The sequence below is a fragment of the Halichoerus grypus genome, chromosome 1 (genome assembly GCF_964656455.1).
Source record: "Halichoerus grypus chromosome 1, mHalGry1.hap1.1, whole genome shotgun sequence".
Classification (NCBI taxonomy): domain Eukaryota; kingdom Metazoa; phylum Chordata; class Mammalia; order Carnivora; family Phocidae; genus Halichoerus; species Halichoerus grypus.
The window spans coordinates 118,329,956-118,357,592 of NC_135712.1; the positions used below are offsets into that span (position 1 = coordinate 118,329,956).

Consider the following 27,637-nt stretch of genomic DNA (forward strand, 5'->3'; position numbering starts at 1 on the left):
ATCGGGCCAAAAACATGCATATAGCATGATACCCTTGTGGGTAACTAATGTAACTAAAGGATCTTTCTCATAATTAAGAAAAAGAAAACAAAATAACTAAAGTAGTGAAAAGTCAGGGGAAATCATGGGTTAATGGGTTTTGTAATTCAGCTGGTTATATAACTCAAGACAGAACAGAGCCACAGGCAGGAGGCGAGCAGGGGATGCGTCTCACCAAATGGAGCTCTGGTATATGATGGCGCCCAGCCGTGGCCCGCTCTGTGGTCCCAGACCACAGTAGCGCAGACTGAGGGTTTGAAGCCTTTGGTTGTTCTCCAGGCCCGAGAAAATACTCTCAATTTCTTCATTTCCAAATCTAAAAAGAAATGACGGGAACAAATTAGTGACTTTTAAAACCTATGTCACCTGTTGGATTATTCATTTTAAGGGACTCCCTAGGACAGCTCAGATTTTTACCGATCCATACTATGAGCTTCCACGGCCAGGGCGGGCTATGGGGGTGAGCTGGGTGACTGAGGAGGGCAGCCTGCATGTGGAGGAAGGGGGACCCAGAATCTGCCTCCCGGGCAAAGGGAGCAGAGCACGGTTTGAAGTACCCATGCAAGGGAGTAGACAGAGAGCAAGCTCTGGATCCTGAAGACAGGAGAGATTGCCCAGCTGGCAAGGATGAAAGGGTCTGGGAAGATCCCAGCGGTAGGAGGCTGCGTAAGGAGCCTTTAAAGTACGTCCAGAGCAGGTTTCAGGAAAGTTCAGCCTCTTGGCCCTCCTTCCTGTCCCTGAGCTGCTCCTTGCCTTGTATCACCTAGTCCTTCGACTTTGCAAAGAGAAGTCACAGGCGTCATGCCAACACAGCTCTGGGGACAGGAAACTGAGCAACAGTGAGGCAGAGGGACGTCTTCAGGGAATTTGGAATGTCAGTGGCTGAACTTTCAAATGAGGTGCGTCGTATTAACAGAAAGAACTCCTTAAAATTTACTAGTTAGCCAACAAGTGCTTACTGAAGGCGGCTACTGTGGTGGGTGTGGGGATGGAGCTGTGTATGAGAAAGAAGGGCATCCTGCCTGCTGGACCTCACAGCCTCACAGCGAAAAGCGGAGGGAAGTCCCCAGAGGCCGGTAGCCTGCAATTTTACCAGTGTTGAGGTCTCAGTGGTGACTCCCAACCACCCAACCTGACAACTCTAGGTGTCTTGGCAATAGCAGGATTTCAACGGACAATGAACATAAGCTATTTCCTGGGGCACCTGGGTGGCCCCGTCGGGTAAGCATCCAACTCTTGATTTTGGCTCAGCTCATGATCTCAGGGTCCTGAGATGGAGCCCTGTGGTGGGCTCCTGGCTCAGCGCAGAGTCTGCTGGAGATTCTCTCTCTCCCTCCCCTTCTGCCCCTCCCCCTCTCTCTAAACAGATAAATAAAATCTTTTAAAAATAAAGTAAGCTGTGGGGGCACCTGGGTGGCTCAGTCGGTTAAGGGTCTGCCTTCAGCTCAGGTCATGATCTCAGGGTCCTGGGATCGAGCCCCATGTCAGGCTCCCTGCTCAGTGGGGAGCCTGCTTCTCCCTCTGCCTCTACCCCTCCCCCTGCTTGTGCTCTCTGTCAAATAAATAAAATCTTTAAAAAAAAAAAATAAAGTAAGCTGTTTCCTAACAATGGGGATTCCTTTTTTCTTCCTTCTATCTTCCTGCCAGTGCAGGTCTCTGGGTCCAGCGCAGGAGCTGGAGTCCAGAAGGGCCTCAGCAGTGGGGCTGGTTCTGCCCAGTGCAGTGTGGGAAGCTGGGAGACTCCCAGGCTGATCCTCAGTCACTGCAGAGTATCCTGAGGACACTGGGCTTCTGTGTCCTGTGTTAGGAAACCCTGACTGAGGCTCCTCCAAGCACCTCAGAAACACGGAGAACCTCCAGAGACAGTCCCTCTCCCCAGCTTTTGCTGATAGACTTGTCCACTGTCACCACCAGGGTCCTAATAAAACCCTCGCTCCTTAATGGGGTCTTCGTGTTGCTGTGGTACCACTTCCCAGGCATGAATCAGCTCTTTCACCTCACAGCCCACTGGCCTTCTGAGTATAAGGTAGCACCAGGCTCCAGGGGAAGAGTCTCAGAATCAAAGACCTGAGAAGTGGAAGAGATCATCTCATAGATCAGAGAGGTTGCATGACCTGTCCCACATCACACAAGCAGGTTGAAAGTATTTATGGATCACACTGTAGACCCCCCGGCAATCTAGTATCACAGATCAGAAGTGGGCTCGGATTCTGATGGCTGGATTCACATCTGGGCTCCATCCCTAAGAGCTGAATGGCCTTGAACAAGCCAGTTAATCCCCTTGAGTCTTTCCTCATCTATATAGAATCAAAGGATGGAAATGGTATATAATGGTCTCATTATATATCCTACATCCATATGTAATGGTACATATCTCTCTGTTGTCGGGAGAATAAATGAGATAAACCATGCACTGTGCTCGGCACACAGTGAGCACTCAGTAACAATTAGCTGATATTATCATCATTAGTATTACCCCTGACCCTCCCCTGACAGCCTGGTGCCACAGCTCTCTGAAAGACTGGCTCTTTCCCCTAGTACCACACCTGTCCTCCCACCTCCGCTCCTGCTGAATAATGGCCTGTCCCATAGGGGATCATGGTTCCCCTTAACCAAACCACTAAAATTTACATGGACATTTTTTGTGACATTCAGGCTTTCTACCTTGCGTCACATGTAACCTAGAGCATGTCGCCTCTCCTCTACTATATCAAGGACTTCCTTGCTCAGTGGCATTGCTTTATATATGTGTATCTTCCTTAGCAAAGAGCACAGTGTCTGGCACAAACAGGCCACTGACAAATATTTGTTGACAGAATAAATGAATAAAAAGAAAGGAAGGAAGGAAGGAAGGAAGGAAGAAGAAGGGGAGGAAGGAAGGGAAGGATGGATGGATAAATGAATGAAAAAAGCCTCTTTTTGAGAACCCTGACATTTACTCGGGAACATTAGCTCTAAGGAGGTTTTGGAGTGTCCCCTTTCCGCGATGACTTGATGAGGCGCAAGGAACCAGGACACCGCCCTCCCTGCCTTGGCCTCCCTCAGCAGACAGCAGCAGGAGCCCTGAAGGAACCCCGCATTCCAGCCTCACCTGCAGTAATCGAGGACGAGAGAACGCAGACAGCTGCATGGCAGAGCCCTCCCGAGTCTCCCGAGAGACCACAGATCCATCCTGCAGTCAATGAGCTCCAGGCTGGTAAATGGGCAGGCGGCACGGCCCTTCAACTCCAGAAGCGAAGCCTACGAACGTGAGGTGAGACCGTGCTCACGCAAGGGAGACAAATACGCTGTGTTTTCATGTCACCTAAAAGCCCATTATGTTCATTACCTCAACAGTTTTGCCTTTAAGACAACTTTCTAATTCCCCCAAGGAGAAAGTGGCATGAAAATAAAAGAAAAAATAAAATAATTGCCCTTTAAAAGGACGACTGTGAAGAATTAAATGGGAAACACCAAGCTTTATGATGAGATGAGATATACTGTAGCATCTCTTTTTAGACGTTATTAGGGGCTGGTCCGGAAGACACCAACTTGGCTGACACCTTGAGCTCAGACTTCCAAGCCTTCATAACTGTGAGGAAATAAATTTCTGTTGTTTAAACCGTGTAACGTGTGGCACTTGGTTATGGCAGCCCACCCAGACTAACACAGATGTTGATATTCTAACCCACAAATTTATCCTCCTAGGGTTGTGTTCTTTTCAATAGAGAAGTATCATCACGCCAACTTTCGTATAACTAGGCAAAAATTATAATAGTTAAATTACCTCCTAAGTAATTTATATTCATTGTTACAGGTATTAAGATTTAGAGGATATAGAGGTCCGCTCAGAACTAGGCCAGGCAGGGGCGCATGGGTGGTTCCCTTGGTTAAGTATCAGACTCTTGATTTTGGCTCAGGTTATGGTCTTGGGGTCCTGGGATCAAGCCCCATGTCAGGTTCTGTGCTCAGCAGGGAGTCTGCTTCTCTCCTTCTCCCTCTGTCCCTCCCCTTGCTCACACACTCTCGCTCTCTCTCAAATAAAATCTTAAAAGAAAAAAAAAAAGAACTGGACCATACAAATTCAGCAACGAGGTGATTCTCATGGTGAAGCCGCAGGACTGGGGGCAATACATGAACATTTGGAACCATGTCAAGTTCTCTCAGTCTCCTGAATGGAGGGGTCTATGGCAAGGTCATTTCTTGCGGTAACAAAGGATCCCAGTGACAATTAAATCCCTACCTAATTGACAGAAGGAGGTATTTAAAGCTACAAATCACAAAGGCCACCTTTCAGCAATTAGAATCACCACAACCTAAGGATTTCTTCAGTTCAGAATTTAAACCTAAAAGAGGCTTTGGTGGGGTTTGGAGGATTTAGGGTTTCCTGAGGCAATGACATGTTGGTCAGAGATAGGGTTCCAAATTATAGCTTGGCTGAGAATATAAGAGCCCTGCAGCCTTACCTACAGAGCTGGCATTTGAGGTCTCTTTTATGAGAAAACACCTCGTTAAAGTGCTGGATTGGATCTCGCAAGCTGCGTTTCTGACAGAGGAGGCAATGTGGCTCGTCACTGCCTATGGTAACGCTGGTCTGTGCAAAACAGGCTCTCAACCCAGGACCTAACGATCTCAACCAGTGGTTTGCAGTGTCATTCCCTGGGGCACTAGCACTGCTGTGGGCAAGACCACAGCCATCGACCACAGAATTCCTCAACAGCCTCCAGGTGACCAAGAGGGCTACATTTTAAAGAACTATTAAGGATCGCTTTTAACATGCCTGGACAGCATTCTATGGCCTGCTTAAATGGACTGGGTACCCTGACACTTTTAATAAAAACAACTAAAAATTCTGGTTATGCATTAAAGATACCTTTTTAAAATTTATTTTGAATTGTGGTCAAATACACATAAAGAACTTGCCATCTTAACCATTTTTAGGTGCACAGTTCAATGGCATTAAGTACATTCACACTGTTGTACAACCCTCAACACCATCCATCTCCAGAACTTTTTTCATCTTGTAAAACTCAAACTCTGCACCCAGTAAAAAATAACTCCCGTTCTCCTCTCCCCCACAACGTCTGGCAACCGCCATTTTATTTTCTTTCTCTATGAGTCTTACTACTCTAGGTACTTCCTATAATACAATGATAGAGGATTTGTCCTTTTGTGATTAACTTATCTTACTTAGCAGAAGTTCCTCAAGGTTCATACATGTAGCATATGTCACAACTTCCTTCCTGTTAAAGGCTGAATAATATTCTATTGTATGTATATCCCACATTTTGTTTTCCACTCATCTGTTAATGGACATTTGGATTGCTTCCACCTTTGGCTGTTGTGAATAATGCTACCATGAAGATGAGTGTACAAATATCTCTTTGAGATCTGGCTTTCAATTCTTTTGGGTAGATACCCAGAAGTGGAATTGCTGAATCATATGGTAATTCTATTTTTAATTTTTTAAGGAACTTCCATCCTGTTTTCCATGGTGGCTACACCAATTTACATTCCCACCAATAGTGTACAGGTTTTCCAATTTCTCCATGTCCTGTCAACACATTATTTTCTGCTTTTTTTTTTTTTTTAAGATTTTTATTTATTTATTTGACAGAGAGAGACAGCGAGAGAGGGAACACAAGCAGGGGGAGTGGGAGAGGGAGAAGCAGGCTCTGCGTGGAGCGGGGAGCCCGATGCGGGGCTCGATCCCAGGACCCTGGGATTATGACCTGAGCCGAAGGCAGATGCCCAACGACTGAGCCACCCAGGCGCCCTCTGCTTTTTTTGATAGTAGTAGCCATACTAGTTGACATGAGGTAGTATCTCATTGCAGTTTTGATTTGCATTTCCCTAAAGATTACTGATGTTGAACATCTTTTGTGTGCTTATTATTCATTTGTATACCTTCTTTGGAGAATGTTTACTTAAGTCCTTTGCCCATTTTTAAATTAGGTTGTTTTTTGTTGTTGTTGAATTGTAGGAGTTCTTTATGTATCCTGGATATTAACCCCTTATAAAATATATGATTCGCAATTATTGTCCCCTATTTTATGGGTTGCTTTTTCACTTAATTATGTCTTTTGATGCACAGAAGTTTTAAATTTTGATGTTCTCCAAACCATCTAGTTTTTCTTTTGTTGCCTGAGCTCTTACTGTCTTATATAAGAAATCATTGCCAAATCCAACATCATGAGGCTTTTCCTTTATGCTTTCTTTTAAGAGTTTTAAAAATATCTTTTTAAGGGGCACCTGGGTGGCTCAGTCGTTAAGCGTCTGCCTTCGGCTCAGGTCATGATCCCAGGGTCCTGGGATTGAGCCCCGTGTCGGGCTCCCTGCTCCGCGGGAAGCCTGCTTCTCCCTCTCCCATTCCCCCTGCTTGTATTCCCTATCTCGCTGTCTGTCTCTGTCAATAAATAAAATCTTAAAAAAAAAAAAAAAAAATCTTTTTAAAATGTGTTGATCGGCAGGACAGTGAGGAATACCCAAAGATCAATGCATGTGGGAAAGTGGGAACCTAGAATGGTCCGCAGGGCACTGAAGCCAGCTTTTCCTTTGAGAGCACCGGTAAAGCAGGGAGTTGAGTTTTGCTTTTCATGGATCTTGCAGTCCAGGGGACAATAAAGCCCAAGATCACTGCAGGTGAGGAGTCTAAGAGAAAATACTGCATACAGGTGTGGCTCAAAACAGAATGAGCTATAGCACTATGCCCTTAGAGTAAGGATGAACTAGAAATAAACCCAACTCTCCCTTCCCCAGGGAAAACTGACTAGCTCAAACTGAGACTGAGTACACAGGAAAAAAATATATATCCCCTGTGAACTCACAAGCTAGTCTTAACATAGGTAATTGCACCCTGAATTCATACCACCTGGATGGTTCAAAGAGCCCTCAGATCAAGAATTTAATTTAACATAGCCCTGAGATGGTAGCACCCTGAGTGTGAAGGCGAAGCAAATGCAAATCTTCCCTGGAGAATGCTATCTTCAGGGCACCTGGGTGGCTTAATCAGTTAAGCGTCTGCCTTCAGCTCAGGTCATGATCCCAGGGTCCTGGGATTGAGCCCCACATCTGGCTCCCTGCTCAGCAGGGAGTCTGCTTCTCCCTCTGCCTGCTGCTCCCCCCTGCTTGTGCTCTCTCTCATGCGCCCTCTCTCTCTGACAAATAAATAAAATCTTAAAAAAAGAATGCTGTCTTCAAATCAGATCTCAAGGAATTGCCTCAACTATTTCCTAGGAAATAAAAGTTTAGTACAAAAGAAATCACAAAAACACACAAAGAAATGTTCCATGAGTAAGAGCCAGTAGAAGCAAGAGTCAGTAATATCAGACTCCAAAATAATTTAGTTTATTGAAACTATTAGACACAGATTATAGAATAAGTTTAACACATTCAATGAAATAAAACAAGGGATTTTTAAACAGGCAAGAAACTACAAAAATGGGCACTAATGCCCTCTCCCAGTACTCCTCCCTCTTCCCTAAAAGTAATTTTATGATAATCAAACATTATAGTTTTACCTGTTTTTTACTTTGTAAATGCAACATACGGTATGTAATCTTTTGTGTCTCTCTTTGCTTGTACAACATTATGTTTTTATGAGTCATCATATTTTATTTTTGTGTAGCTACAGTTGATGCATTTTCATTGCTATATAGTTTGTTTTTAAAGATTTTATTTATTTATTTGAGAGAGAGAGAGCACAAGCGGGGGGAGGGAGAGGGACAAGCAGACTCCACACTGAGCGTGGAGCCCGACGTGGGGCTCCATCCCATGACCCTGAGATCATGACCTGAGCTGAAATCGAGAGTCAGATGCTTAACTGACTGAGCCACCTATAGAGTTTTCTACTATATGAATATACCATAATTTCTTTATTGTTTTTTGTACTTTTACATAACTTTGAAATGTTTCATTAAAAAATACATTGTTTTTTAAAAAAAGAAAAGCTTGGAGCATATCAGTCAACAACCAAATGAACTACAGCTGGAATACATATTATGTTTATATTCAATTTTAAGTTGAATTGAAGGAATACATCTAAAATGCATGACTCACCAGTCTGGCAATCTCTGGGTTGCTCAGTTGAAGGCTCCAGATACAGATCTCTTTCCCTAGCATATAACACTCATCTCGAATTGTCATGAGCAAAGGTTCTAAGGAAATCGGTAGGATGCTTCTCGGGGAGTCTTCAGGTCTTACAAGCATAAACTGGAGTGTCAGAAAAAAAGTACAGGTGGGAATCATAAAGAGATGTCCACGCATTTGTATGCGTAGAGAAAGAATAATGTCATCAGACAACATTAGAACATTTGAAAAGGTAATTAACTTTGGATCACATGTCCATTGGGGAGGTAATTCAATACAAACTTATGAAGTTCTTGCCATATGCAAAGGCAATCTTATAGGGCACAGATTTTTCCATCCGGTTACTACTCATTATTGGGTCAGGAAATCAATTGAGTAGGTTTTAACCAGCTTTTTTCTTTCTTTCTCTAATGAAATAGAAAAGAAGAAAAATTATCTGAGTGTATCCTATGCAGTAAAAAATAACTGTCTCATGAGACTTTTATTTTAGTGATGCTCAAAATCAAAATGGAGACCCAACCAAAGCAACCCACCCAACATAAACAGCCCGTATAGTCTTATGAGCAGGGAGATGTATGGAGGAGTCCAGAGAAGCAACTAACTACAAGAGAAGGAATTAGAAAGACCTAGGAGGGGCGCCTGGGTGGCTCAGTCATTAAGCGTCTGCCTTCGGCTCAGGTCGTGATCCCAGGGTCCTGGGATCGAGCCCCGCATCGGGCTCCCTGCTCAGCGGGAAGCCTGCTTCTCCCTCTCTCACTCCCCTTACTTGTGTTCCTTCTCTCGCTGTGTCTTTCTCCGTCAAATAAATAAATAAAATCTTTAAAAAAAATAAAACAAAACAGAAAGACCCAGGAGGGCAGAGGGGACAGGAGACTAGGAGAGGTGGCTAGGGAAAGACCAAAGGGGCAAGAGGAGAGAGGCAGCTGCCCTGGGGAGTGGAAGTTTGGGCAAAAGAGATGGTTAGGGAAGACTTTCAGCAGTTCTTTTTACGTGGGGTACAATGTAATCATCCTCCTGTCCCCAAAAAACATTCAGGAAAAATAAGGGTAGGATGGATTTGGGTCAAAATCACCTTAGAATAATGATTATTTTTAAGCACCCATCTCTAATTAATTTATTCTCTTGTTTAGCACTCAGCATTTTAGAAAATCAGTAGGTGTTTGGTTATTAAAACACAAACTGTCTTTCTGGGCTGGCCATAGAAAAGCTGGAGAGCAGGCCAGTCTGCCCTTGGGGGCAAGGCCCCACCTTCTGGACTAGCAGGTGCCCCTTTGCAAGAGTAGACCATTTAGTTTCAGTGCTGGCCTCTCTTCTTTGCCCTTACAAGCGATCCCTAGATTTAATCTCAGAAAAGATATGACATCTGATTTTTTTTTTTCTGAAATCCTGTACTTTGGGAGTCAGAATTGTGTTTACTGACCTCGCTCCAAGTGAGGGGGAAGCGTGGGTGAGTGCGGGGGAGGGGGGGTCCTGGCCTGATGACACGGATATAGGAGCTGTCAAGGGAAGCAAACATTCCCGTGGAGGGGTCCCATGGGGTGGCGGGCTTGCTGGGCACAGATGTCCTGCAATGATGCCCAAAGTGGTGCTTTGAGCAGAGCTTTCCAGAGGTAGAGTGGGAGGGGTGGGTTGGCTATTCCAGATGTGAAGCGGGGTGTGAGAAAAGGCAGGCCTGCTGGAAGGACTGGGAGGGGGAGATTCGGAGGTAGGAACAGGGAGGTAGAAGTGCTGAGCAGAGCCCCAAGGGCCAGAGGCAGGCTTTGGGCTTCAGGCAGGCAGGAACGCAGAGAGCGCCTTGTCTGAGGACCCGCGTTGCTCGGGGCTAAACCCTAGTCAGTTCATGTCAGAGAAGAATCAGCAAAGGAGGCCACACACTCACTTTCCTGAGAATCTGTTCGTTGTTGAGGCTGGTTTTCAAGTCCTGTCTGATGGCTGGACACACAGATGTCTGCGTCTGGGCGCAGTGCTTCTCGTATGTTTTCAGGAACTTTTGAAGAACTGGAACGATGGGCAGGGGTGTTCCTTTAGTTTTTTGTTTTCCTTCCTTTTCTCTTGACATTGTTTTACTGTGTGAGATTCCAGCTGGATTCTGAAAATAGTACCTTGCCCTGAAACCCAATACACAGATGTCTTTTTAAGGAGCAGATCACACTTCCCCCGCTAAAAATTGGTAAATATTGCTGCACGCCCTTCTCTGAAAACCTTAAAGTGCCTCATGTATCTTAAAATGGGAGTAGGGAATCAAGATGGAGACAGTTGAGCAGAATTGTTCCATTTCCAGTCTCTATATTCATGGATCCGTGTTCTTTCAGATTCTTTAAAATGGGGCAGTACCCTTGGAACTCCATTATAAAGGAATACAATTAACATTAATGGTGGGCACTAAATATTACCAAAGACATATTATTTTAAAATGGCATAGTTTTCTTTATAGACATAATTCTTGCCAGGCAGCCTATCCACAGTGGTTAAGAACGTGAGCTTCGAAGGGGCACAGACCTGGATTTTAGTCTTGTCTCCACCATTTGACTCACTTGGGTGGCCTGAGGTATTCTATGAAGCCTTTTCAAGCCTCTGTTTCTCCATCTGTAAAATGGATTATGGTTGTCACCAGGATTAAGGAAGGTAAGTTTATAAAGCACTTAGCACAATGCCTGGCACACAGTAAAAGTGCTCAATAAACTTTATTAGTACTATTGAGATGATTATTATTTTGCTGGCCACAGGAAACCACCCAATCAGTACTGATTTGTCCCTTCCATTATCCAGCCTTGAAAGGTTCCTCCATGTGATCATGTCACCAGCTAGATCCCAAGACCCGACCTTCACTGCCCACATGCTTATACTCACTAACCTTTGTTTTACATTTTTCTTTAAGCTCTTCTTTCCGGCTTACCTCTTAACTCAGGCAAAGGGAACCTGAAACCCCCCTCAGGGGATGGCTACAGTCCTGACAACAACCTCCCAGATCACCGAGACTGAGCTAAACTCCGTCCCGGCCTCACTTTAGCTCAGATGGAGGGGGCAGTGACCTCTGGAATGACTGGCAATGACCTTTACCTCATTATAATACTAAAATCTCCTCCCAAGGAAGAGCCTCATTTACATAACATACAACGTATGTACAGGCATGTTTCCTTAAGGTACATGCATGACCTTATGCCCACCTCTACATACGATGACAAGGCCTTCCTATCTAAATATTCATCCTAACCCTAAACAAAAGGAACCCATTCTCTCTCTCTCATCTGGCTTTGAAAGCTGCTTCCTGTGATTTCCTTATTTGCTGCAAATAAAGTTTACTTTGTGGGACAACTCCACCTGGTGTATGTGTGACTCACCAAGGAGCTAAAAACCCACATTGGTTTGGTTACAAAAACTTAAGGTAATTTTTGGGTCTCTGAACTGGGTTCACAAAGGTTTATGGGAATTATTAAGAGACCTTGTTTCAAGAGGAACCAGTTTGAATCCTGTGTCTGTCAATTATTAGTAGACTGACTGTGGGTAATCAACTTCATTTCCCCGAACCCTGTTTTCTTCGTCTGTAAAAATGGTGGGACTATAACCTCTTTGGTATTTGTGAGAATTGAATGCAAATTAAATGTAAAGTATTTTCCTCAGTAACATGGGGATGATGATGGATGATGATGATGATGATAAATAATTGTTATGAGGAATGATGAATTAGTACCTGGTGGATACTTGGAACAGAGCCTGGAACAGAGTGAATGCTCAGGTGGGGAAGCTGAGGCCTAGTGAGGGAAGTGATTTGCCTAAGGGCAAACACTGGTAACAGGTGCAGCTGGGATTCAAATTCAGGCAGCCTGGCTCTACAGCCCAAATTCTTAACCACTCTAAAGTACCACCTAGAAGGTACTGCTACGGACTCTATGTTTTCGTCTCCCCCTCCCCCCACATTCTTTTGTTGAAGCCCAACCCCCAGTGTGATGGTATTTGTACATGGGGCCTTTGGGAGGTGATCAGGGTTAGATGAGGTCATGAAGGCAGGTCTCCCACCATGCGATCAGTGCCCTTATAAGAAGAGACACAGAGTGGGGCTCCTGGGTGGCTCCGTGGGTTGGGTGACCAACTCTTGATTTCACCTCAGGTCATGACCTCGGATCATGATCTCAAATCATGATCTCAGGGTCATGAGATCGAGCCCCAAATCGGGCTCCACGCTCAGCTTGGAGTCTGCTTGACATTCTCTCTCTCTGCCCCTACCCTTACTCGCACACTTTAAATAAATAAATAATAAATAAATAAATAAATAAATAAAATCTTTAAAAAAAAGAAGAGACACCAGAGAGCTTATTTTGTCTCTTGAGAATGGCTGCTACCTCCAAGCCAAGAGGAAACACTCCAAACCTAGCTTACTGTCACCTTGCTCTTGGATTTCCCAGTCTCCAGAAGTGTAAGAAATGGATCTCTGTTGTTTAGGTCACCAGTCTATGGTATTTTGTTAAGGCAGTCCAAGCTAAGATTGGTACTATGTAATATTACTGGTATTTCTCACCAGCATTTTCTGGGTATTTACAGGAGCACAAACTACACGCATAACGTTCTATAAATACTCTCTTAAGACCCTCTTCAATCTTGAGCTTTTCACTTAATATTTTATCATGAGCATTTCTTTGTCATTTCCATATAGAGTAATGTGTGGCCCGGGCGAGCAGCTACCTAGGCGCTCAAGGCCAGCATTGCCTGGCGGGTTCATTGATGATTATTTCGTGGAGGCCTAAAGAGCGGGTGCCCCACCCTCTGCTCACTGTGACTCTCCGAGAGCTGGGGACGGTGAGGTGAGGACGGCGGGGCAGAGAGAAGGGGTAGGAGGGCCCTGCCTTCTCGGAGTCCCGGGGTAGAGGGACAGGGTGGGCAAGGAGGGGCTGCTTTTCGCTCCCTGCTCCGGGACCGCCGCCGCACGCAACAACGCCGTACCTCCCGGAGAGAACGCTGACCACCCACCCCGCAACCTCGTCGCCGGCCCGCGCCGCGCACTCACTCGGGCGCCGGGTCCCCGCGTCCCTCGCCGGCCGGCCTCCCGCGTGCGCCCTGCACCTTGGCGACCGGCGGCCCGGGGCGCGGCGGGGGGCGGGGGCTGGAGAGGGCGGCCCGCGAGGAGGTGGAGCGCGGGGGGCGGAGAGGCGGAGGCGGGAGAAGGAGGAGGAGGGGGAGGGGGAGAAGAAGGAGGAGGAGGAGGAGGAGGGGGAGGAGGGGGAGGAGGGGGAGGGGGAGGGGGAGGGGTGGCGGCAGGAGCGCCCCTCCAGGGTTCCGGAGGGTGGGCTCAGCCTCGGACATGGAGAGCTCCTGGTGTCCCCGCCGCGGGCCGAGGTCGTCACAGCCAGTGGCGCTGCGAGGGACGAGGTCTAGGAGGAGACAGAAGTGGGGGACCCGCGTGCGTGGCCATCAGTGGGGCAGGGGGGACGTGGGGCAGAGGTCGCCCCAGGTAGCTGCGCCCCACCCCGCGGGGGTCTCCCGCCCGCAGACAGCTCTCCTGCTCCGGCGTCCCCACCCCCCTTCCCAGGCCCGGGAGGCAGGGGGCGCCGGGATAAAGGAGGCAGCTCAGGGCTGGGCCTGTGACGGAGTTTTGCGGGGGGAGTATTGAGGAGGGACGTGCAAAAGCGGTTGCAGCTTTGGAAGTGGGTGGGGGAGGAAAAAGGATTTTAAGAAATTTGGCCGTAGGCAGTGGCTTTGGGGCTTGTAAATTTAAGGATTTGGGGGCAGAATAAAGTCTGCCAAGGAAATCCATGGTCTAGTCCTGGAACCGGTAAATGTGTTACCTTACATGGCAAAAGTGACTTTGCAGATGTGATTGAAGTTACACACCTTGAGGTGGGGCTGTTACCTTTGATTATACGTGGAAGGGGGCTGAGGGCGGTGATCTAATTGCCTGAGACTGCGAACATAAAGCCCAGAAAACTTTTTCCCCTGTGGTCAGAAACATGCAATGGCGAGTGTCCCCGACCCCCACCCCGTTGTTGGCTTTAAAGATGGAGGAAGGGGAGAGGAGCCAAAGAATTCCCATAGCCTCTAGAAGCAGAATAGGTATGGAAATTATTCTCCCCAAATCTCCACAAAGGAACCCAGCTCTGTTGACACCTTGATTTTAGTTCAGTGAGAACCGTGTGAGACTTCTGATCTCCAGCACAGTCAAATAATACATTATCCATCTCTTAGGATAATAGTCTTGGGCACCTGGGTGTCTCTGCAGGTTAAGCTTCTGACTCCTGATTGCAGCTCAGGTCATGATCTCAGGGTGGTGGGATTGAGCCCCTTCTTCCCCTCCCTGATCAGCATGTAGTCTGCTTGAGATCCTCTCTCCCTTTCCCTCTGCCTCTCCCCTGGATGGCACACGCATGCTCTCTCTCTCAAAATAAATAAAATCTTTTTTAAAAAGGATATAAAATAGGCTCTTCATGAATGTTTAATGGAAGAATGAATTAAAAAAGAAATTGGATTAAACTAATTTGCAGTAAACTGCAAATGGAAAATAGTCCATTCTCCAGGGCTACTTGTATTTCTAATGTGTCTTTTAAACTCAAATGGCTCTAATGGAAGAAATTTGTGGCACAAAGTGAAGCGAGGAGGTAGGGAAGAGCAAGGAGGGATCCTGTGTTTGGTCAGACATGACTTTTCAGCGAGTGTGCCCCCATGAGTCGGTGCTCCTGAATTAATTCTACTTTGTGCAGCCTATTCCTCTGCTGGGCCCTAGTTCAGTCTTCTAGGACGCAACCAGAGAGGGGCAGTGAAGGAGAAGTACAGAGGGGGGTTGAGAGAGTGCACTTACAGGTCACTGACGGGGACTCAAACACATGCTTAGGGAGCCAAGAATGATGAAGAAGGCCACTGCCCAGAGGACAGAAACTAGATGGACCACCACAGATGAGATGAGAAAACCTTATGCACAGTGGGAATGTTCAAGGAAATAGAACACGAGGGTTAGGTTTAGCTGCAAGTGACAGAAACCCATTAACGGAGGTTAAAACAATATAGAAGTTCATTTCCCTTTCATGTAAATGAAGTTCATGGATAAGCAGTCCCGGGCTGCTACAGAAGCTCCAAGATCATAAGGAATCCAAGCTCCTAATATGTCATTATGCTGCCATCCTCTGTGTGAGTTCCACCTCATGGCCCAAAATGGCTTCTGAGCTCCAGCCATTTTGTCCACATTTCAGACGGAGAAGTGGACACAGAAGTGCACATTCTCTCCATATAAGGACATTTCCCAAAAACTACACATGACACTTTTGCTTAGATTCCACTGGCCAGACTTATGGACATAATCATATCTAGCTGCAAAAAATGATGGGAAATGATGGGAAATGCCTTTAATCCAGGCAGACATGAGCCCAGCTAAAAATGGGAGCTTCTGTTACTTACAGAAAAAGGGAAAGATGGCTATTGGGAGGTAACAATCTGGACCAGCGGCCAAGGGCACAGGGGTAACTGGAGCAGTGGGTGGGCTACGCACCAGTTTGCAAGTCCTATATGGGTTCCTCATGCACTGAGCATTTGTAAATCAGGGCAGCCTGGAACTCATTTCACCGTTGTTACAATTTTAGATGTGACTCACATGGGCTGAATACTGGAGAGGTTAAACATGTGTTTTGGGTTCCTGCAAAGCTGGCCATGCTGCTGGCAGCCTTCCTACTATCCATTCTCCGCTTCTGCCTTGCTGATGTAATTCAGTTTCAGCATGGGTGCCAGCAAACCAGGCGAGGAAAACAACCTTCCCCAGTCTTTCTTGCATATGGGGTGACCATGTGACATAGCACTGGCAGGTGCCATAAGCAAAGCCAACAGATGAGGCTCCTCAGAACGCTCTTTATTTTTAAAGATTTTATTTATTTGAGAGAGAGAGTGAATGAGTGAGAGTGAGAGAGAGCAGGAGCAAGAGAGAGAGAGAGCATGAGTGGGGGGGAGGGGCAGAGGCAGAGGGAGAAGCAGACTCCCCGCCGAGCAGGGAGCCCGACGCGGGGCTTGATCCCAGGACCCTGGGATCATGACCTGAGCCGAAGGCAGACGCTTAAGGACTGAGCCACCCAGGCGCCCTCTCTTTGGGGTTTTGAGAAGGACGCTGGGTTTTGAACCGAAAATGTGACAACCAGCCCTGCTGGCAGCCAGATGGTGGTTGCCCAAGTGCAGGTCAGTGATCTTAAGACAAGCCTCCCACCCTCTCATGTGTTTGGAACAAGACAGACCTGGTCATTCCCCAAACACAAAAGTGATTGAATGACCTCTTCTGATGAATCTGAGTGACCAGTGCTCCCACCTTCCTGATAAGATTAGATGCCCAATTACCAAATTGCTCCGCCCTTCTCGACAGCATGCCATCTAGGACTGCGTCCCGGTTCCTCATGCCCCCAGGCGTCACCCTGCAGATAGCCGATCCTGTTAGAAGCCTCTCACAGCTCCTTCCTGAGTCTCTGGGGGCTTTCTCTCCTGCTTGCAAGCCCATAAACCCAACATATTTTTTTTCTTCTGCAGGTGAGCTCCTAGCAATCTGTGGTGAGCAGCCTTTAGCAGAACACCCCAAGGCTGGAGCTTTAAGCCCCTCCCATCTCTAGTGGTTCCAATAGAGGTTCAGGTGCAAGGAACTGCCTGCAGACTGAGTCAGAACTGTAGCTAGTTCATTAACCTTGGCCTCCAATAACTCCTTCACCTGTGTTTCTGTTTCGTCCAGCACTGCCGGGCAGGATAGGGGTTAAATGAATAAACAGAATCAGAAACTCTGGGGTGGGACCCAGTGCTCTGCTTTAACAAGCTCTCTAAGTGATCCTGAAGCATGCTCAAGTTTGAGGTCCTTGGTTAAATGAATAAATAAAATCTTTAAAAAAGGGGCGCCTGGGTGGCTCAGTTGGTTAAGCGACTGCCTTCGGCTCAGGACATGATCCTGGAGTCCCGGGATCGAGTCCCGCATCGGGCTCCCTGCTCAGCAGGGAGTCTGCTTCTCCCTCTGACCCTCCTCCCTCTCATGCTCTCTGTCTCTCATTGTCTCTCTCGCAAATAAATAAAATCTTAAAAAAAAAAAAAAAATCTTTAAAAAAAATAAGAGATTAAGCACGTGGCGCTCAATAGGCTTCATAAGCAGTCGGAATGATGCTTACAGAAGAATTTTAAAAAGTATGGTTACGAAGTGGCTATAATAATTTTAAAGACTTTCAAATACTGCTGGTTAATAGTAGTACATGTTTACTGTGGCAAGTTTGAGAAGTACTTAAAAATTATAAAATAAAATTCACTTCTGGGGCGCCTGGGTGGCTCAGTCGTTAAGCATCTGCCTTGGGTTCAGGTCATGGTCTCAGGTCCTGGGATCGAGCCCCGCATCGGGCTCCCTGCTCTGCGGGAAGCCTGCTTCTCCCTCTCCCACTCCCCCTGCTTGTGTTCCCTCTCTCACTCTCTCTCTCTCTGTCAAATAAATAAATAAAATCTTGAAAAAAAAATAAAATTCACTTCTGATCACACCGGCCAGAGATGGCCATATTTAATATCTCAGAGTGCAGGGCGACAGACCCGATCAAACCCTGGACCTGCCTGCCACTCCTTAGGGACTTACTCAGTCTCCCTTAGATTTCATGCCCTGCTCTGTATGGTGGGTTCAATAGCACCTTCTCACAAGGTTGTGTGAGCATTAAATCAGGTAATGTTTGTAAAACGCTCAGCCTGGCAGATAACAGATGCTTAGATTGTTGATTATTACTAATACCGCTGTCACTATAAAAGAGATCCATTTCTTCATTCCCTGTCACCTTATACTTACAAATGCACACACCATTTGCCTGGAATACTTTTCATCTCTCTGTTGGGGTCAACAGCGCACCACAAAAATCTGCATGTTCTAACTGAGCCAGAAAGAATAGAGACTCTAGCAGAAATGTGACCAACTTCTCCAAGAAATAGAACTGCCCACCCATATTTTTTTAACTTCACTGATGTATTATTGCCATACAATAAACTGTACATCTTCAAGTGTACCATTTGATAAATTTTAACTTATGAAAAATCACTCATGAAACCACCTCCACAGTCAAGAGTGAGCGTATCCAGCACCCACATTCCCTTGTGCCCTTGTAACCCCTCCCTCCCCCAGATAACCACTGACCTGCCCTCAGTCACTACAGGTTAGTTTGCACTTCCTATACTTTTTTTTTTTTTAAGACTGTATTTGAGAGAGAGTGAGTGAGAGAGCACAAGCAGTGGGGCGACAGAGAAGCAGGCTCCCTGCTGAGCAGGGAGCCCGATGCGGGGCTCGATGGGGGACTCAATGTAGGGCTCAATCCCAGGACCCCCGGATCATGACCTGAGCTGAAGGCAGACGCTTAACCAACTGAGCCACCCAGGCGCCCCTGCACTTCCTATACTTTCATACAAATGAAACACACAGCTCGTATTCTTTTTGCCCTGCTTATTTCACGAAGAACAGTGACTTTGAGATTCACTCCTACTGTTCCGTGTGCTAGTAGTTCATCTCTTTATTTGGCTGAGCAGTGAGCGTTCCATTGTTTGGATAAACTATGGTTTGTTTATCCATTCACCTGTTAACGGACAGCCATATTTTGGCTATTACAAGCAAAGCCGTGTGAGCCTTCCTTGCAAGTCTGTGTGTGGATATATGTTTTTGTTTCTTCCAATCCAACTTTAAAAAGAAGTATTCTCTCCAAAGGCTGGTTGCATCCAGCCTTTTCCTTAAGAACATAGAGTTGGGAGAGGCACCTTGCTGTTGGCTCAGACTCTTGTGGATTAGGTTTTTAGTAGGGCTGTTCTTCTTTGTGCTCTACTGTCAAAGGATACAAAGCACCCCTTTTCTTCTTACATTAAGTGCAGGAGCCCTGGAGATCAGTAGGATTTTTATGGCAGCCACTGTAGGGATCTACACACAAGGACCCCTCGCAAGGGCCTGGCTCAATGAGATCAAGAGCCTGAGTCTGCAACTGCACCTGGCTTCTTAGCTCCCCCATGAGGCAGAGAAACGGGGAAACTGAGGCACAGAAGAGGCAATTTAATTTGGGATTGTTGGGCCAGGCGCCCTCTACTGGGACTGCCTTTCCTTTCCCACTGTGGTCTGATCTTACGTTTTATTGAGAAGCCAGATGCCTGAAGCGATGTCACTTAAAAACAGGAATGACACACTGAGGTCTTCTTAATTAAAAGGGACAGTCTACATTATTTACCAATTAACTCCTCGCTCCTCCTCAGGGGCAGTGCTTCTAGCCTCAGGGTTCTATAATCCTGAACGAAATATTTCCAACATCACAATGCTCATCCAAAAATAAATAAATATCAGCACCCCCGCAGATGTTTCCTTATTTGCTGAAGGAAAACGAAGATAAACACAGTTATTGTGACTCACAATATTTGTGTAAAAGACACCACAGTAGAGCCTTCCTAAGTACTCCCAACGATAATATTTGGGGAACTTTAATTTTTTATCTTAGGTGGCCCTGCGCCACCTTGGTGCAGCTCTGGGCTTTTCCCCCAGTGTTAACACCTAGGGTAAGTCAGAAGGGCTTCAGGGCATGGCCTGGTGCTTCCAGGAATCGCCTTCTCCCCCCAGACACGGAGGCTCCCCTCTTCAGCAGCCTCAGGGAGGACAGCCACCTGCAGCACCTGACAGTCACCAACAGCTGAAGCAGCTGCTGCAGCTTGAGAGGCTGTCAGAATCCCCCCCCCCGGGGGGGGGGCACACTGACCAGACCCCACCTCAGCTGGGACTCAGGGCAGGGCCGAAGCATCTATGTTTCTCTCAAGTCCCCAGGGGCTGTTCCTGCTCCTGGGACCTCACTTTGCGAACCCCACGTCTAGTGCTTCTCTTTCTCCCGACTCCCTAAAATGTTAATCACAGCTGGGGAACTGACCTGCAGCAGCCTGACAGGAGACCCCTCCCCGGGGGGTTTGGGCTTAACAAGGGGGGATAAGTTGGGAGGGATAAGAAAGGCCACTTTGCTGGTTCCCAGGCCTGGAGAAAGGGGAACTGTCTCAAGGGGTCAAGAGTCTGCCTGGTAGCTGACAACCTTCTGGAAGGTACCCAGATTTGGTCACTCTGTGGAGATGACTCTGTTTGGAGAGATTTGTCCTGGATTCTCCGTGACCGTCTTGAAGTTCAGGGTGTCTGAGCCCAGACTTTGGGACTCAGCCAGAGAGAGGAGGGAGCCTGAGGCCTGAGCCCGAGACGCTAGTCCATCTTGGCTGCCTGAGAGGGTGTCCACAGGCCTGGAGGAAAGCGGCCATTGGGATCCAGTGTCATGTTGGGGGAGCCCAGTGAGCCTGAGACCTGGGCCCGGAAGGGGGGCAAGCAGCCTGCCGGGCGGCCACCCCGAGCAGCCGAGCAGACAGTGTGGGGAAATGAGGGTGGAGATGGCTTCCCAGCTTGAGGGCAGGGGTGACGTGGGCCCGCATTCCAGCACAATGCCCTGTGTCTGGGCCTAGGAAATGAGGCACAGTGCAGCTCCCAGGGCCCTCGCAGGGCTGACCTAAGGGCTCTAGGCGCAGCTGCTGCCACCTTGGCCCACCTGTTGCTCTGGGTTCTGGCCCTGGCCCCTGGCCCCTGACATCTAACAGGCCTTCCTTACTGTGGCTACCCTCCACTCTCCCCTCCCCACCCCCACCCCCTATCTGGGCCCTTTTGGGCCTCAGGGGAGCACACTCCTGGACTGTCTGGTGCCAGACCGCCCCAGGGGCCTAGCCTTGCCACTTCCTGTTTCTCCATCCAGCTTCCCAATTCTTGGTCCTTGATGCCCACTCTGGGCCCCTCCCATTTGGAGGCCGGTCAGTGAGCCTGGCCGCATCCTGTGACTCTGCTCCTTGCTTCTGGGTGGGAGCTGGGCTTACTGGCGCCAAGGCAATCACTAGCCTGCTCTCAAATTCTTCTTCTTCTTCTTTTTTAAGATTTTATTTATTTTAGAGAGAGAGAGAGAGAAAGAGAGAACGTGCATGGGAGCAGGGGGAAGGGGCAGGAGGGAAGTGAGAGAGAGAGAGAGAGAGGGAGAAAGAATCTGGAGCAGACTCCAGGAGACTCGGGGCTCGATCTCTGGACCCTGAGACCATGACCTGAGCTGAAACCAAGAGTCGTACCCTACTCAACCCTCCAGACGGCCCTGCTTTCAAGTTCTTTTAAGCCTTGCACTGGCTTCTGCCTGCTGGTCTGACAAGTGGGACGATCACTTAGCATCTGTGGGCAGCACATTCTCCCTTGGTGTCAGGTTTGTTATGACGATTATGTAAGAGTGCTCATAAAATGCATATCAATGCCCCCCCATCCTTGTCCCCACTTCCAGAACTGTGGTCCACTTTGAGCCTCCTGTCTAGCACCAGAACCTGGCCCTCAGGTTGGCAATCTGGAGCTTGGGTTATATGCTGGGGCGGGGGGGGGGGGGGGAGTGTGCACTGAGGCAGAGCCAGGTGAGGCTAGAAGGGTGGCCTGGTCTCTGTCCCCCTGGGTCATGAAAGTTCAGATGACACGGGAATTTGAAAAAGTGTAGAAGATGCCCTGAAAAAAGAATTCTTAGAATGTGAAACATTTAAACAGTGAGGGTCCTTGGACTGGAAGGAAGTGAGGGGGCCATTCTCCTCCTCTGAGGTGGGACTAATTCTGGGGTACCCCATGCAGGCAATGTTTTCTGTTAAAGGAATTACAAGGGGCCCTGCAGCCTCTCCCTCAGCCGATCCGGTGCCTCACAATGCACCCGTTCCTTATCCATTATGCTCCAAATGGGAGAGGGCAGAAAGCAAGAGTAGGTGGCCCCTTGACAGACGGAGATTTAGGGACCCAGAGAACAGTAACCACCCCTGACACAGGTGCTCTTTACTATTACCCACGCACTTTTGACCCCACTCAAGCCCACGAGGGAAGCAGGGGCCTTTGTCTCCAATGTATACAGGAAGTAGTGTCCGAAGGTGTCTGCAGGGGACTCCACCTAAGGGGACATGATGGCAGGGAATGGAGCCAGGACACCCGGCTCCAGCTGCCAGGCTCTGAGATACGTCCATGCGGCCTGGATTCCCCACGTCCCTCCATCCGAGGAGGAAGACCTGGGTTGCCCTGATGGTTGCAAAGTCCTTGCTGAGGCTTGGCCAGGAGGAAGGGAGCTGGGGTGGAGGCCCCCGCTGGCGGGAGGAAGGGGTGGCTGGTGGGCAGGGGAAGCCTCGGAAGGGAGGTTGGGCCTACCCTGGCCTGCCTGGTGTCTTGAGCCATCCTCAGACTAAGGACTTTCCTGAGACTTTGAAGATAAGCCCCTCAAAAGTGCACTGTGAAGATCCTGCTGGTTATAGCTCACAGGACACCTCCCTGGTGGGCGCCTTCCAACTTCCGTCCTTCCGAACCCTCCAGCGGGGGTGCTGGCTGAGGGAAGAATGCTTCTTCCCGTGGACCGTCCTCTGCATATGGAAAAACTAGGGTTACTAAGTAAAACACAGAAATCTGCCTGGAGCATACTTACACGGTAAACTTACTTGTTGTTTCCTTGAAATCTGAAATTACTTGGGTGTCCTATATTTTCTTCTATTTTTTCGGTACACGTCTCTTCATTGGAAAACTCTGGGAGGCACTAGGGACTCCTAAGATCCTGCTCCCTGGGCCTGCAGCTGCATGTGCTGCAGGGCTCTGTGTCCTGAGCCAGCGGCAGCGGATGAAGACGCAGAAGCCCATGCCCAGGGTGGAGCTGAGTGCCCGTCATCAGCGTCAGTGAGCTGGGGAGGCTTCCTGGCGTCAGAGGCCTGACTCAACTCAGGACAAGGCAACCTGTCTTCTGTCACCTGGTTGGAAGCCTCCTCAGGGGCCCTCCCAGAGGCTGCCAGGGCTCTTCCATGGGACAACCAGGAGGCCAGGCAGGTAACCTCACAACAGTCACACATAGCGCTCAAGGAAGCATCTCCCAGAAGTTCCCACCTATTTCCATCCCCGTGGAAAGAACAGACCTCCTTGGTAGCATCAGAGGGTACCTCTGGATCCCAGACCAGCAGCTGGTGGGGAACAGAGGTGCCATTAGGAGTATCGGTAAAGCTGAAGGTCTGGAAGGAGAGCTTGGAGCTCTTGGGGACTTCTCGGGGCAGGAAGTGGGAAGGGGGTCCTTGCCATCCCCCAGGCACCCACAATGCCTGAGGAGACTGTAGGGTAGATCCTGGTGGGGACTGGTCACACACTTGCCTACCCACAGCTGTAAGGGCCGATGGGAGCTGTCAACCATGGAATGTTCCACATGGAGCTCAGAGCCTGGGAAAACAGTGCTGATGTTGGTGGAGTTCGGAGTCTCCAGCACAAACCTGTCCTGGGCTGTAGGAAGGTATGGACCAGGCCAAAGTCTCCTGCTGACGTCCAGTCATCCATCCCCAGCTAGGGAGCCAGTCACCAAGGAGTCTGGGGGTGAGATAGGGGCCTCTGGGCACCTGACCTTACAGCTGACTTGATGGCAGAGGACAGCAATGGCGGGCTGCTTGGAGTGTCTAGGTGGGGGTGTGTAGACCAACGTCAGTTAAAGAATTCCACTGTTTTGCCTGAGATCCTGCAGCTGCAGACACTCCCAGAGCAACAGGAGTCCCGACCCCAGTGCCTCGATCCTGTCTCACTAGTTATATTTTATTTTCTAAATCTGGCAACTCCTCCCCACCCCCGCCAGCGAGGCATCCACATGGGAAGCCGTGCTGTGGTGGGAATTTCTACAGCCTTTCCTACCCCAATTCAGGATTGTTTTGGAAGCAAGTGAAACTGCCTTAAAGAGGTAGAGTGTAGGGTCAGAGGGTTGGTGGGAGGTCAGAGGAAGAACCTGAGAGGCAGGCAGGGCCTACATGAGAGTTTTTGATTCAGCACGTTAAGAAATTTCCTCTTGGCAAGGGGCCACTGTTTCAGCCAGTGTGCCTTCCCTTCCATGTGGTTCTGCCCACCAGGGCCTGGCTCAGGGGTCTGACCTCTCTTCTTCAGCTCTCTGTTCCCCAGGCCCAGCAGCTGTCCGCTGCTCTTCAATGGACTCCTTACAATGACAAGTGGAGGGTTCCAGGGGACAGAAGACTAAAGGACAAGCTCTTCCCCTATCTGCCACCCCCTGGGGCTGGTTGAACTGGAACTGCAGGAAATTGCAAGAAAATTCGGTCTGGGTTTGAGCAAACACCCCTTGAACTGTAATTGGAAACTTGAATCCCGCCCCACATTTGCAAGGATGGCTGAAAAAACAAAAGTTAACCGAATTTTGGCACTTCTAGTTACTGCTATTTAAGACATGCAGGGTATGTGATTTACTTCCATACTGCATTTTCGTGGTCTGTTTGTAAAGGTTTTCATGTATTTCTCAGTATGTAGATAAAATACTTTCAAACAGTGGTTAATTTATGCATTTCCATCTCTCTCTCTCTTTTTAAAGATTCTATTTATTTATTTGAGAGAGAGAAAGCACAAGGGGTGGGGGGGGCAGAGGGAGAGGAAGAAGCAGCCTCCCTGCTGAGTGAGGAGCCTGACTAGGGGCTTGAACTCAGGACCCTGGGATCATGACCTGAGCTGAAGGCAGATGCTTAACTGACTGAGCAACCCAGGTGCCCCTGTGTCCCTCTCTTAAACTGAGCAAGTCTTTTTTTTTTTTTAAAGCTATTTATTTATTTGACAGAGAGCGAGCGAGCACAAGTGGGCAGAGCGGCAGGCAGAGAGAGAAGCAGGCTTCCTGCTGAGCAGGGAGCCCGATGCGGGACTCGAGCCCAGGACCCTGGGATCATGACCTGAGCCGAAGGCAGATGCTTAACTGACTGAGCCACCCAGGCGCCCTGAGCAAGTCTTTTTATTTCCATAAGCATTTAAGTAAAATAAAATGTTAATGTCAAATTAAAATGTTAAAATGAAAATTATCAAATGGTGTCTTTAATTGTGAAAGTGAATGATTTGCTTCATTTTCTTGCTATAAATGATTTTGAAATTTAGCACTTTTAGTTTTAGGCTTTTTCTTTTTTTTTTAAAGTAGGCTCCACACCCAGTGCGGAGCCCACTGCAGAATTTAAACTCACAACTCTGAGATCAGAGACTGAGCTGAGATTATGAGTCAGATGCTTACCCAACTGAGCCACCCAGGCACCCCTAGCTCTTTTAAACCACCACCGAAGGGGCGCCTGGGTGGCTCAGTCGTTAAGCGTCTGCCTTTGGCTCCGGTCATGATCCCAGGGTCCTGGGATGTAGCCCCACATCCGGCTCCCTGCTCCGCGGGAAGCCTGCTTCTCCCTCTCCCACTCCCCCTGCTTGTGTTCCCTCTCTTGCTGTGTCTCTGGTCAAATAAATAAATAAAATCTTAAAAAAAAAAAAGGTTAAGCCACCACCAAAAAGTGCCAATTGAATTCCAAAATTATCATTACACTATTAAGGGCTACAGGTTTTAACTTCCTCCACGGTCCTTATAAATAATGGGCGGGGCAGGGGAGGGGCTTGCTGTAAGACCTAAAGCCAGCAGAGGGGAGAATGCCCGGATCTGTGCCTCATCTTCTCTGGTCACTGGAAGGGCTGATTATCAGCCAAAATGCTACCCTCTGTGACATTAAAATGCAACTGTCAGTCCCTTTGGCTCCTTATTTGAATCCAAATAAAAACTGTGGTCACAAGTCAGTGCCAGCTTTGCCTTTTTAAGGCTGCTTTTTGTCTACAAATTGTTAAAAGATAAACCACAGCATATGAACAATTTAAGAGTTTCTCGGAGTGAAAATCAGTTCCAATCAGGCAGCGCCACGCTGGAAGTAGCTAGGGGCTCTCTGCAGCAGGAGTCTGGGGAGAGATACAGAGAAGAGGCAGAAATGAAGAAAGCAAATTACTGACTGGCTACAGCTTAAAGCCGAGTGGCTGTCACTGCTGTCCTTATGTTTTGATTTTGTAACCCTGAGGCATGTATAGGCTTAGATTTTGGTTTGCTTACATAGGCGGCCATGGTATTCGAGCCAGCTCAGTCTAATGGCCTCTTTGTTTAATTCAACGCTTGAGCAGAACTGGGTGCTGGGCTCTTTTCCTACACCAGGCTGTTTCACTTGTAAATCAGTGACTTCATTAACTGGGACTCTATTAAATTCCTCCAAGGACGACCGGAAGAGGATTATAATACAGTCTACAGGGTCTGTCAATGCTGCTAAATTGGTCTATAGTCGTGGAGCCCTGGGGGAGAGAGCAAGGCACATTCTGTCAAGAAAGATCCACGGAAGGAATCAAATTATCTACACAAATTGCTGGGGAGGGACTAATGGGAGGGACCCTGGGGGTTGTCCGGGTATGGAATTTGTAGAAGGATCCTCGGGTCACTCTGGTCTGGTCTCTAGCTCGACCACAAACAACTTGAAGGCATCATCTTAGGGCTCTGGGATTTAGCAGAGTGCTTAGTGCATAGCAAGGGCCCAACACCTTGCTCTTGAAGACAAAAACTTAAAAATTTTACATGTATAGGGGAACCAAACCTAAAGAGGTTATCTGACCAAGATCATAAAGGTAGTTTCTAGCTGAGTGCTGACTTTCAATCAAGGCCGTTGCTGCTCCATCATTAGCCATCGTATGTCGTTCATTCATGGAACGTGCATTAAGTCTCCTCATCTAAGGGTGAGGGGCTGTGGGGTACAATAAGTCCCTCTTCACCCTCAGAATCATTTACAATCTACTGAGGAAGATACAATAACTGGATAAAACGAGATACAATATATGCTGGTACTTACTAAGTGATTTAAATGAATCTTTTCTAGGAATCCTTTCCATGGACACAGATAAAGCACAAACAAACCTCCTCTTAACGGTTTTTCGTATCTAGGTAAATAACCAGTTGCTTAGGCTACTGATCTTCCTAGACTCCTTTCTCCCACATTCCTGTCAACAAATCCTATTGGTTCCATCTTCAGTTCTACCCAGATCTAACCACTCCTCATACACTCTGTACTATCACCCCGAGGCCCAGCCGCCGCCATCCCTCATAGGATTAGGATATTAGCTGACTGGGTTGCCTACTTCCTCCTGTGCCTTCCTTGAGACCTCTCTCAACTCAGCAGTCACAGCAACCCACAGAAAGTAAGTGGGTCAACATCATTTCACTGTTCAATACCCTCCGCCACCAGGCTCCTACCATTCCCCTCACGCATTTGGCTCTGGCCACACTAATGTCCTTGCTGTCTCTGAGCACACCCCGCATTTTATTTCTTCTGCCTATGCATTTTATTTCTTCCCCCACACATCCATAGGACTCCCTTCCCTCACTTCTTCATTCAAACTCTCCTTTCTGGTGAGGCCTGCCTTGATGACCTAATTTCCCAGTGTACCCCCACGCCTTCCGGCCCCACGCGTGGCACTCCCTGTCTCCTGTCCTTGTTGTGCCCCGTCATACTTACTACCATCTGATAGCTTTTACTTATTCAGGCTTCCTTCTCCCTGTGGGTTGTAAGCTCCAGCAAAACAGTGATTTTGACAGTATCCTCACTCCCGACACATTTTGATGTAGAATTTAGGAATGAGACTCAGGCTCAGGATTTGGAATTTAATACATCAGCCCACATTCCAGCATTTCCCAAACTTTAAAAATGTGCCCCACATTAACACAAGTAT

General features: G+C 48.0%; 2 protein-coding genes and 1 long non-coding RNA gene across 6 annotated transcripts in view; 1 reads left to right on the forward strand and 2 right to left on the reverse strand.

Annotated features, from left to right (window-relative positions):
- Positions 1-9,974, reverse strand: part of LOC118542547 (uncharacterized) — a 42,768-nt gene extending 32,794 nt beyond the window's left edge. Inside the window, exons 1-3 of one of the 2 annotated variants that reach the window (XM_036102866.2) lie at positions 8,077-9,974; positions 3,131-3,279; positions 215-355 (exon numbers count right to left, since the gene is read on the reverse strand). In XM_036102866.2, the coding sequence (XP_035958759.2) occupies positions 215-355; positions 3,131-3,279; positions 8,077-8,322 (536 nt within the window). In that variant the 5' untranslated portion in view covers positions 8,323-9,974. Of the gene's footprint in view, positions 1-214; positions 356-3,130; positions 3,611-8,076 lie in introns of both variants that reach the window. The other variant, XM_078071082.1, reaches the window with a different exon arrangement.
- Positions 9,975-10,029: 55 nt separating this feature from the next.
- Positions 10,030-27,637, reverse strand: part of RASA2 (RAS p21 protein activator 2) — a 144,337-nt gene continuing 126,729 nt past the window's right edge. For 2 of the 3 annotated variants that reach the window (XM_078071060.1, XM_078071056.1), the window contains exon 26: positions 10,030-10,214. In XM_078071060.1, coding sequence (XP_077927186.1) covers positions 10,170-10,214 — 45 coding nt within the window. In that variant the 3' untranslated portion in view covers positions 10,030-10,169. Of the gene's footprint in view, positions 10,215-25,339; positions 25,832-27,637 lie in introns of those variants that run through there. The other variant, XM_078071063.1, reaches the window with a different exon arrangement.
- LOC144381641 (uncharacterized) lies at positions 22,823-24,146 on the forward strand. The gene is made up of 3 exons (XR_013447259.1): positions 22,823-22,933; positions 23,259-23,384; positions 24,020-24,146. It is a non-coding gene; the product is annotated as an uncharacterized LOC144381641 (long non-coding RNA).